We start from the raw sequence: 12,632 nt of genomic DNA, 5'->3' as shown, positions 1-12,632 counted from the left end.
CCAGTAACAACTTCAGATTTTATGAGGTATGAATAACAGCGTCTGAACACAGGCACAGAATGGGATTAACACATGCACATGCTAGTGTTGCTTGGTTTTCAAAGGCTTTTGCTTTCTGCTGAAGGAAAGAATTTACTTCACGAAACAGAGCTGAGACCAATCAATTCCAGAAGGAAGAATCACTTCAATCCAGAACACTTCAATCAAAAGCCTTAAAGAACAGCATTCTTTAATGCCAGCAATTAATACATTATGCCTATTCTATACAAACAAATGAATTAACTTTTCTGAAACCCCATTACTTAATAAGTCCTGAAAATTGTGAAGTGATTTGAAAACCGTAAGTCCTCCTGCTTCCTTGTAACTATTTAAGTATCTTCACAGAAAGAAAGAGATTGAGCAAGTTTCAGAGGCAAGCATGAAACTAACCTTAAAGAAAGGGCTGCCACAGGTACTAACTAAACACAGAGGGGTGGAGGGGGGAGCAAGTGTTACTAGTTATTGCAACATGTCACAATACTGTTTAACAAGTGCTTTTCCAAGTTTCCTGTGCCTCTGGTGATAAATGCTCATGTCAATAGCCTAAAGAGGATGCAAGGGGACTGCAAAAAACATATCACAACTACAGTAAGAAAGCATCTCTTGAAAGACCCACAAGAAATACAGGATCTAATCCTTTCTCTTGCATCTGCCAGAGAGGATGCAGCTGCATGAGTATATCTTGTGGAGGGCAGAAGCTATAAAACTCTATTCTAGGTACTAATTTAGAACTGATTAAATGCATGTAGCTGCTAACATAGATCTGACCAACTTCGACATACAAGCTTAATGCACAATGCTTTTAAAAGGCACCAGGCTCTTTTGTAGAACATTGAACAAACTTTCAATGTTAGACTAGTACCCTAAAGAACATGAGTAAACATTTCACCCTACAGACCTTCTCACTTCTTGGTCCACTGCAGTAGGTTATATTTAAAAAAAAAAAAAAAAAAAAAAAATTAAGATTTACACTTGGCCACAATCCAGATGCACTGTCAAACCTTGCATCCTTTATCAGTCTCCTCCTCCTATTTTTCAGACAAAATGAATCTCAGCGTATTCTCTGTGTAAATCATCTACAGACAGATATGCTTTCAGTTTAGATAAGCACCTTCCTGCAACTCAAAGCAATTGAAACCAATAAATCTAGAATCCTTTATAAGCTTACATGCGTCTGCAATGATGGCCTGAGCCAAAAAAAAAAAATTTGTTAAAATATTTTCTGGAATTTCACTCTGAAATAGAATTCTCAAAACATTCTGGCCAGATGAATGTAAAACACTACTGCAAATCTGCACAAAGCAAAGCTAGATTCTTACCGTAGATCAGTTCCAACTGTTAGCAGTAAAAATGTAAGCTATTACACTGAAGCTACAAGGAGAGCCAGAGATGTAACCCGTATAATCACGACCAGGAGAAGCAGAATGGCTGAGCTGTTAACTCAGGACAGAAGATGAATGGCGGTCATTATTTCACAGCCTAGCACTCTTCGTTAAGAGAAAAGAATAAAAGCTAGGTGATGCAATATTCACAAAGGTTTCTGGACTATAAGCTTTGTGTTCTTAATTAAATATTTGGAACTATGCCACTGTCACTACAGCCATTAAAAAAAGTCAGGCAACGCAAAAAAGGGGGGTGGGGTGGAAATCACTCAACAGCAACCATCCTAATGGCAAGGTATAGAATAAAAACATTGAGAGAGACTGCATTCAAAGTGGCAGCCAAAATACTGAAAACTCCTTGTACCATACCAGTATTACAACCCCTTCTACTTCAAAATTCATTATACTGTAATTACATACAGCTTATATTGTTCAAATATTTTCATTGGTTTTGTCTACAGTTCTCAGAATAAATTAGATATTTTGGTAGAGAGGGATTTCTTTTCTTTGCTAAAAACTTGGGCCAAGATTTTCATGCAGAACTAATGACATTGCATGTCCAAAGTCAGACTCAATCTCTCGCAAAACATGAGTGAAAGAGCCGAGCCTTTCCCAGCTGGCAAGTCCACCCTGTTTTGTACAAACAGAAGATGATCTCGTTTAAACCGCCTGCTTGCATCATCTCTTTTCTGTTGTTATCAATTCCAAAGATTTTACAACCATGCAACAATAGATGGTTTAATTTCATATCAAGGCCATCACAGTCATTTCTTCTAGAGATCCGACTGGTTTTAGTTTTCGTATTCTGAGGTTTTAATCTCGTATTCTGAGAATTTTAATTCTCATATTCTCGGCCAAGGTTGAGCCCATCAGCAACAGTGGCAGCGCCTCTGTGATAGCATATTTAAGAAGGGGGAAAAAAAAAAAACTGTGCAACAGCAATTGCAGCCAGAGAAAGAAGTGAGAACATGTGAGAGAAACAACCCTGCAGAACCCCAGGTCAGTGAAGAAGGAGGAGGAGGAGGTGCTCCAGGTGCCGGAGCAGAGATTCCCCTGTAGCCTATGGGGAAGACAATGGTGAGGCAGGCTGTCCCCCTGCAGCCCATGGAGGTCCATGGTGGAGCAGATATCTACCTGCAGCCCAGGGAGGACCCCACGCCGGAGCAGGGGATGCCCAAAGGAAGCTGTGACCCCATGGGAACCCCACGCTGGAGCAGGCTCCTGGCAGGACCTGTGGACCCATGGAGAAAGGAGCCCAGGCTGGAGCAGGTTTGCTGGCAGGACTTTGGGACCCCACGGGGGACCCATGCTGGAGCAGTGTGCTCCTGAAGGACTGCACGCCGTGGAAGGGACCCATGCTGAAGCAGTTTGTGAAGAACTGCAGCCCATGGGAAGGACTCACGTTAGAGAAGTTCGTGGAGGACTGTCTCCCGTGGGAGGGACCCCACACTGGAGCAGGGGCAGAGTGAGGAGTCCTCCCACTGCGGAGGAAGCAGCAGCAGAGACAACGTGTGATGAACTGACCGTAACCCTCATTCCCCATCCCCCTGTGCAGCTGAGGGGGAGGAGGTAGAGAATTCAGAAGTAAAGTTGAGCCTGGGAAGAAGGGAGGGGTGGGGGGAAGGCGTTTGAAGATTTAGTTTTTATTTCTCATTATCCTACTCTGGTTTGATTGGTAATAAATTAAATTAATTTTCCCCAAGGCAAGTCTATTCTGCCCATGACAGTAATTGCCAAGATGATCTCCCTGTCCTTATCTCAACCCGCAAGCCTTTCATTACATTCTCTCTCCCCCATCCTGCCAAGGAGGGGGAGTGATAGAGCAGCTTTGGTGGGCACCTGGCATCCAGCCAGGGTCAACCCACGCCAGGGACCTACATTGCAGAGGTCATCAGATTAGCAGCCATACAACCACGTTATTTGAAATTAAAGCACTCTACAGTGGTCTGGAGATGAAGATGTTTATGCCCTCTCACATTACGAAAATCCTAAGAACAACTTCCATAGTCAATGTCTTACTAAAGAGAAGAGGATCCGAAACAGTCTCAGTTTCATCGCCGAGAAGAGTTTAATATCATTAAATTTCTTTTTTGGCTAAAATTAAGAGGGAGAAGGGACTGCAATACTTGTACGTAGCTCTCATTTACAAAGTAAACCAGTTAGTTCCTTGTTTTGGATATGAACTCACCTATATGAGTCTCCATCTCTGTTGTAGTCACACAATAGATAGTCTTTTCCTACCACCTTATCTCGTGCAATCTTCAATGGCTGATCAACAGAGGAGAGGAGATCTTCACAGAGGCTTGGAACCTGATGGTTTGGAAAAAAAACAACAGGGAGGGAAGAAAGGGTAACACATTATGGTTAAGAGAGACTGGCATCCCTAAGAACCGATTTTGTTATTAATAGCCCACATCTGTCCCAAAGCCAGAAACCCTTTAAAAAAAAAAAAACCAAGCTGCACTTAAGTTACAACACAATCCTATGCTCCCACCTCCAATAATTTCAGATTTAATTACCTAACAACTAGTGTGGTCCACTACACTTGAATATATACATTCTCGATGTTAGCTTTTTGCCAAAGACGGCCAGTAAAGTGATCATTGAGGACTGATGAATAAAGGTAAATATTTGTAATGGAGTGGAAACGAGGGAGCTGCTAAAAGAATACGCCATCCATACACTCGAGCCTATTTTTCACAAGCTCCCACTCTGGGTAGAGTTTAGAATAGTTTCCAGGCAGCTGGCCAAACATTACCATGTTGGCTAATAAAAATACACGTGTGTCTGTGTGCGTGCACATATAAAATCAAACACATCTCCTACACAGGTAGCTTTTAATGGATTCATAATCCCAGCTGTCTCCCTGCACTTCACGTGGAGAAAGACTACAAGATCTGCAGAGAGGCTTTGATGTACTGCAAAGAGATGAGATGACATTTTGCAGCCTGAAGCTAGCGTGAATGCAAGCACAAGCAAATCAAGTAAATTCCATCCTGTGGCCTCTTGCTCTGGAGCTGATGGCAGCCCCGTTATCAATATTCCTATACTGCAGGCTTTGGCCATGCTAGCAGTTTCCTCCAAGAACTCCATCTGCCCTGTGCATACTTTAGGGCACGTGCAGCAGTGTGCCCCAATCCACCTGAGGGATGATCAACAAATCATTCCTGGAGCTATTATTAAACAATTAGCGTACTGTGCGATTCCTTCGGGAAAAGCATTCCCAATTTCACTGCAAGGGAAAGGGACTAAAGTAAAATTCCCTTTCCCAACAGAAAGTTGGGAACGCAACAGGATACAGGACAATTGGTAAGTTCTTGAATGTATTTGTGACAACATGCTAATACAGAAAATAAAAGAAATAACCAATGCGGAATTTCTTCTACATTGTAGAGATGAAAACCTGATTGAGAACATGAAGACAAAAGGCAATCAAGGGTAAAATTAATCATGAAGTGATGAATTCACAATTCATAAGAAATGAAAAGGAGAGGGAGGAAGGAATAAAGAAAATATGAAAATGTGCTTTCTTCTCTTCAAGCCATTGATTCAGTTGGTATCATTTCCAAAGGAAAAAAGCCTAGAGGAAAAAAAAACAAATTAGGGGTGCAACAGCTCCCAAAAGCACAAGCGTAAACTATTTTAGTGCACCAGATGTGTCAGAAGAGATCAAACTGCCTGAAGCAAAAACTTTCCTCATCCCAAGTACGAGGCAATATCATACAGTGGATATTAAGTCAAAGTAAGCAGAGACAAATACATAACAATGTGACCACAAAAGACCAAAAAAACCCAGAAAGGCCAAAGGACAAAACAAGATGTGGCTAGCAAGAGATGCAACACCTAACCCACACAATCACCCCGTAATACACAAAAAAAAATAACAGGAAAACCAAGAAATGGTTGGTAAAGTTACTGACAGTGCTGAAAAAGCTGAAACATTGTTTTTTCACTTTGGTCTATGTACACCGTAATGTGGTAATGAGTGATAACTGAAGAGCACAGATTAAAGAGCAGGGCAGTTAAGTATTTATATAAAAAGTGAGATGCTTCTCAGAGGAGTCCATCATTTAATACTTGGAGACCTGGCTGAAGCAACCTCAAAACCATTACACATTCACTGAGTAAATAAAAGTGGCCAGGAAGCAAGCAGCTCTTAGGAAAATCTTTACTTTTTCTGGAAACAGACAACCCTAATACCCCACGGAGCTGATACAAATCAGCAGTATCGTGGCACAAGTTAAGTGAAATGATGTATCTGTGTTCATGAGCCCATCTGGTTCCACTTTGTCTCTTCCTTCGCTTCTGCATTAGCTATTAATTTTAGGCTGACTCTTCAGGCAGAGAGCAACTTGAGATGACTGCTTCAATTTCAGATGCACACACAACAAGACCCAAAGCACCTCATCATTAAGAGCTATGCTCCATGTTGCTCCTAAGAGTGACCAGCTGAATATATTCCTCCTTCTCGGCTGCTCCTTGGCCAGCTGCCCATCAACAGAGAGATAAGTGCCTAGGAACAGACTCCTCACTTGACGTGCGTTTAGAATGAGTAATAGTGATGAAAACACAATTTGGAGAAAAGTGGCGTTTTTCCCAGACACCGTTTCTATTTCATTTCTTTGGGAAAAGCCCTATGCTACACGTGCGGTAAGGGAGCACAAGAGGTCTCGCTGTACAATTCTTCGAACTCAAATATACATACAAAGCATTTTCAAAAGAAACCCCAAACTCAATACGCTCAATTCCCCTGCAGAAAAGCTCCTAATAACCATCTGAATTTACAACCCTTACAAAAACCCACACAAATAACTTTTAGATTTAACTTTCTTTTAAAAATAGCACATGCCTAGTATGGTGTTTCCATACTGCTCAGTGGGAGAGCACAATTTCTTACTGACTACAAGGAACTCTTAATACGTTGTTTTTAAGATGCAATCTATTTAATTTCCACGTAGTAATGGTGAAGTAAACTCATCTCTGGATGATTTGATAACACAGATATTCATGAGCATGGTCACTTTTCCAATTTCTAAGAGCTGTGGGTAGTCTTATAGCCATAACAGTGAATGCAGTATATCATATACTTACTAGAATACAATACTACACTGTATTATAAAACTCCATTGCAATAGCATGCTAGATATCCATTGTCTCTGTGGTACAGACACTCTACACGACTTCAGACAATGTATTCTTTGCTCCTGCTCCTTCTTTCAGGATAAAACAGGGAAGAAAACCCACTCCTCTACTTCAGAAGTATTAGAAAATTTCGACAGTGTTTATAAAAAGAACAGAGATATTCCAGCTGATGAACTACTCATGTAATTCTAATTATCAGAAAAACATCCAAGTGTGGCACAGTTACCCCAAGAGAATAATTTTTGTATCATTTATTACATCAACTTTCAACAGCTGCTGTACTTCCTTTCTAAGAATGCATTTACAAGATTTATGCATACTGGTCGTGTTCTGTGCTAGGAAGCTGCTTACAAGGCAAATGCAGTGATCTGAACAAGGTAATTTGCAGCTTTAAACATTTCAGCTACATGTTCATGAGACTATTTGATTCCTTCTGAATTCAGGTCCTTTGCATTTTAAGAACATGCAATGATAAGATATTTGGCACAGCCAGGCTAAGCTAGCTGCTGCAATGTAAGCACTGAGCAATTATTTTACACTGTGCATATACCTTTCCTTAAATTCTTGTCCATGTCAAGTATTGAACCTTCCTAAATAAAGCATTTAAATTACTTTTGTGCACATTCAGACTCTTGCAGAATTCAGTTTATATTTAGCAAGAAAACATCCATATCTTCTGACCCCAGCAAAGACAACCCTGCTTAGAAGACCAACCGATCCTCTGAGTTTTCAATATGAAACAGTGGATTTGCATTGTTAATTTTTCTTATTAGCTTGTTCTAGCTTAACTGAAAAGCCAAAACACACTTAGGTGCCTGAGCGCATGTCTCCAACAGTCATTAGATAGGGAACTTTGACTTAAATTTAGAAACGCAAGAATTAACCCACTCCCCAGGCCAAATACTGGAATGCCAAAGCAGTGATTTTATCCATTCATCACTGCACTATAAATAAGTGTCACTGCGATGAAAACATGGAAGCCATGGTGATTGTTTTATAAGCAAAGACTGGGCTCCCATCTTTATTTTGACACAAGTTTCTCACACTCTGCGCAGTGGAAGGTCGAATGTAGAATATAATCTTAACCTTAAATTAATGATGGCCTTTAGCTAAAGATGTAATTTGGTCCATAGTGTACTCTAGACCCTAATGCACCCATGTTTCCACAAATAAGCACTCAATCACCTATTATGGTGGTTGTATGTATAGTCATGGAGCAAGACCACCCTCAATGTAAATTAGAAAAGAAAAAAAGAATCTCTGGGGGTCCAGACTCAGCTGTTCAGCCTGGAACTGAACAGCAGCATCATTCAGAAGCACATACCATGCAACAGGGCACTGTGTTTGTTGGATTTTTTTTTTTTCCAAGGAGATATACAATGAATGTGTAGTACAGAGGAAAGAAAAAACTGAATGAAAAGCGAGTTGAGCATACTCTCCTGCATGTTGAACAAGGATTCCGTTGTCTGGTGTAACATCAGAGCAAGCCAGGTATGTGGACAGTGTTTTAATTAAGTCAACTGCTCTGCTATCAAGACAAATACTCACTTGTGCCAAAGTCGAAACTGTACACTTTCTAGAGTAGCTAACCTAATAATCATTCCTTCTTGACTCACTTTTTGGTTAAAGGAACTTATTAACAACTAAACAATTGTTTCTGAATTATTTTTTTAAAATATGATTAAACAAGCATCTAAAAAAGTTTAGAGGAAACAAGAACAGTACTTCAGCTCTTCATGTCTTACATGCAGTCCCCATCCTTGCTTCGATCATGCTGGCTGAATTGCATCAAATTCTGCACCTTACATATTCAGGACAGTTAATATTTTGGCTTAGTAGCCACTCAACTTGAGTACACCAAGGCTGTCATTTTCTTCTACAGCCTTGACTGAAATGAATCATGTTTACAACTGAAACTGCAATATTGCTAGTGTAAGGTTCTGTCCTTGGAAATACTCTTTTTCCATGCTTATTCAGAGGTCAGCATGTACTGACCTCCACAGGAACCTTACACACTGGAAAACTACGCTAAATGCAGCAAAATTGAAAGATTAAACACATTTTTTCCTTAAAGAATCAGAAGGAAGATGTGAAGCGAGCTTCAAAAGATTAGCAAAGAAGGCATTCAGAACCATTTGTCTTTTGAATTTGTGTCTATAACATGCAGGTATCTGAACACACATGTGACTAGAGCAGTTTTTAATTAAAAGCCACATCCAAACAGGAAAGCGACTATTTTAATTGCATGTGAACTCTTAAGACCTGATTTTTCTTTAAGACAACTTGCATCATTACAGAAGTGGACAAAACCACTGCCCGCATCACTTGGGGAAATCGCTTGAATGCAAAGAAAAGCCCATGCAAGTTACCTGGCACTTTTGCAAAATAACCATTTTGGCACACGACCCCCCTTCAGCTTGGATTCTTCCCCTCTGGGCCAGCATCAAATAAAATATTATTATAATTTTTCTGAGTCATTCCACAGCCTCAGAATTTCCTGTTCCTGCAGAACACAGACACAGCCTAACGGATGTTGTGGAAACTCAAGAAGGAAGCCTGGCTCCACTCATCTTGGGCCTAAAACCACTAGTAAAGTCACTCCCACAAATCCACACATTGCTAAACCTTAATTTGATCCATCAGATGTCCAAGGGCCACACATTCTTCAAGCTTTGTTTATTAAATGACACTCAAATGGACTTTTGTGTTCAAGACCAGATGTAATTGATATTGGAAACAGCTCAGCTTTATTCAAGTATTTGCACTGAATTCCAGCACTGCAAGAATTAGCAAAAACAAAATTAAAACCAATCAGCTTTTCTGGAAAAAGGCAAACATTAACAAGATTGCAGATCCAAGTTTGTCTAGTTAGCAAAGTCATAGCAGAAATGTTACATTAATTACAGAATTTTTCAATTCAACTCGAGGAACTAGATTTAAAGAACTCTGAAAGGTGACTACCGTTCATATAACAGGATCCTTGGCATTCTTCCAGTGATTTGCTGGATAAAATAGGGCTTTTGCTAGATTCACCATTCTGTAGCTTACTGAGAAACAAAAGCTAGCCATCTGGCAGGCACAACTAGAGTGCCCTAGACTTAGACTAGTGACCTGCAGGTGAAGGCTTCTGTATCTCATTACCAGTCACAAGTCCCATGAGCCATCACAGCATATCAATATCTCGGCAAGTCTTGACTATTTGTGTCAAGAGTCCAGCTGGTGTTGGAGATATCCAGCAACAATTAAGGGATATGCAAAGGCATACTCTCTCCAGCGATGTTTCTATATCCCAGCTTCCCCCCCCCCCCCCATCTTTAAAAGAGGTTTCTAATTAGGGTTCAAGCTCATGAAGTGATACACACACACACTCTCCTTTAGAAAGATATTTAAACAGACATTTTAAGGGTCTCTAACACCAGCAGTGCAGTGGCAGGAGCCTGGAAGAAAGAAAGGCACAGTTTAGGCTTAAAAAGAGTAAGTGACTATGAAGCCAGAATTGAAATTCCTTTTTACAATCTCATGCAACTAAGTGGGGTTGCTAGGTCTAAGCCAAGCATCACATTAACAATTTACATATATTAATTGCTATCTCCAATTACCATCAAGATATCCAGAAGTAATCTTTTCTAGTTGGAAAAGCTCCTGCTTACAGCCACTCACCAAATGGAAAACTGGCTCTCAACAACCATAAATTTATTCAGAGAGCCAGAGCCCCTTTCTTTAGCCTATAATCCTTGCATTAGAAACCCAACTGGCTGCTGGTAGCTTAGAGCCTATCACACAAGTCAACAAGTCCAGGAAGAACAGCAGGTCAAAAACTCAGCTTTGAGACCATGAGGCTGTCCATGCACTTCTGCTTCCACTATTTTCTTTTTAAGTTTTCACTGGGTCTGAGTTTTTTTTTTTAACATCTTCCACCCTCACTAGATGTTCAGCTGGCCATCTGCATTCAATTATTTTATCTTTCTCCTCAATACTGCATACTGCTTAGGCTCTTGGACTCAAAACACAAAAAGCTCCAGTCACATTCTCATGTTCTTTATGGTCTGTGCAGACCAAGCAACGCAGTTTTCCTGGGGATAAATTCTCTAGCTTCATATATCTTCAGTTACTAAAGGCATATAAGCAGATTTGAGACTTGCCTGGGGGCATACTAGCTAGGTCCCGAATATTGTTCAAATATTTCAAAATCAGAAGTTTATACATTTTTAAATTCAACACTCAGGGACTTTTTAGAAAAGTAACACACTCAACTAAAAATACTTAAGCATTCTCCTGTGATGAGAAAGCAAGGATGATCACCTCCCAGATCTTTAATTGCAAACAGAGCCTTGAAAAATAACCTGTAAAGTTACTGACTGCTATTATCTATAAAGAACTCTAGCTTTAATTCTTCCATGGCAGCATAACTTGATTCTGTACTTCAAGAAAGCTTTCGCTTTTGGGAATAAGTTGAGTATTATTTGAATATCCATCTTACTGCAAAAAGAAAGGAAGAAAGTTGTGGCTGTGAGCAAACACCACTCTCCTGGTGAGTCTGCTTGTCCATTTTGTGAGCCATTTTTGTAAGGATGATTTTCTGTCCCCACTTTATGCCAGCCATCTGATTTTTCTGAGTCAGCTAGATTTTTCATCTAATTTATATTATATACACACAGGCAAACATCCAAATCAAACACTCAGCGGGAAACTCATACTTGGAAAAGCAACCTGCTTAACTTCTACCAAGACTGAGAGCACATCAACTTCCATACCCAAGTCAAAGCCATCAAGACAGTCCTGTCACAGACCCCTTATTTGCTGCACATGATCCACGAGCACAATAAATCCAACTTCCATCTTCCACCTTTGCCAGAGATGCACCTCTCTAAGACACGTCAGTGAAGCTGTCTTGCTTCCCAAGGATACTGGAGGCTGTGACCCCAGCTATCACTCACCTGCCCCGTTATGTGTGCTGCCAACGTGTCCTAGGAAGAGATCCTCCACAGCAACACTATCTGAAAGTTGATGCCTTCTTCAGGGTTTCTCTTGGAAAGAACACAGCTAAAAGTATACGGGGACCAACTTACTGTACTAACTTAGCTTAAGAGAAAGGAAGTAGAAGGACAATTCTCTCAGATTGTTCTCATCTTTCCGCATAAACGGTTTAGCCACCCAGAAGCGAGCTCTACCAGCTTCCCTACTTCACGCCACTCAGTGTGATTTCCATGAGCCAAACAAGATCTCACTCTTAACTGATACCAAGAAACATTTCCATCCAGAAAACACCCTCAACATTCTCCTTTCCACAAGGGATGAGAAGAGATGTGATTCACAACTGACTTCTATGAGAAGCACAGTATATCAACAGCAGCAACTTCTGGACAACGTGAGGCAATAAGGAGGTGAGACAGTATTTATGCTATGCAATTAAAATCTGTATTAATGTTACAAGTGCTATCACTTTGCATATCCTCACGACAAATCCATTTAAGTGCAGTGCAATCACCTTTAGTGCTCCTCTTACGGGAACTGCTTTACAGTTTGGACTTGGCTGACCGATAGATGCTCCAAGGCTTCAGTTACCCCAGTTTCCAGGGCAGCTACATGGAAAATTATTCTAATTTAAATTAGTTGTCCTTAAAAAGGTATGTGCCTCCACCAAACTCTCTTTGTAGAGATTTAAAAGTCCTCTTGTACATTTTGACAGCCTCTGCATAGTCTATTTACAAATAATGACTAATTGAATTCCAACCAGGGCATTCCATGCCAAGGCACATTACCAGCACCACGCACAGCTTCTTTCAGGCAGGACTTCTGGAGTCCTGTGATTGACAAGGTCTCTAATGAACTCTAATTGAAGACTCGGCAGTCTGAAAAATGCAACAACAGATGTGGTAAAAGGGCAAACCACAAACTGTTTTGCTAATGAATGAAAAGTGTCTGGTCTGATGAGGGCCAGTGACCCAAAAATTCTCCCCTTCCACCCCCCCTTTTACTTCATGTTCAAGTTTGGACTCTTTCCCTTGTCAGCCCAACACTTGGGGGCAGTAATGGACAGTCTGGAACATACTCCATATACCCACATGG

The 12,632-nt window shown here is 40.6% G+C and overlaps 1 protein-coding gene across 4 annotated transcripts in view; it reads right to left on the bottom strand.

Annotated features, from left to right (window-relative positions):
- The window catches only part of CAPZB (capping actin protein of muscle Z-line subunit beta), a 70,597-nt gene that overhangs the window by 29,430 nt on the left and 28,535 nt on the right, over window positions 1-12,632 (bottom strand). For all 4 annotated transcript variants that reach the window (XM_052793603.1, XM_052793601.1, XM_052793602.1 and 1 more), the window contains one exon: window positions 3,610-3,731. In XM_052793603.1, coding sequence (XP_052649563.1) covers window positions 3,610-3,731 — 122 coding nt within the window. The remainder of the gene's footprint in view (window positions 1-3,609; window positions 3,732-12,632) is intronic.

Source organism: Harpia harpyja, chromosome 7 (genome assembly GCF_026419915.1).
Source record: "Harpia harpyja isolate bHarHar1 chromosome 7, bHarHar1 primary haplotype, whole genome shotgun sequence".
Lineage (NCBI taxonomy): Eukaryota > Metazoa > Chordata > Aves > Accipitriformes > Accipitridae > Harpia > Harpia harpyja.
The sequence above is the reverse complement of the archived record's forward strand: the minus strand, read 5'-3'. Positions and strand labels throughout refer to the sequence as shown.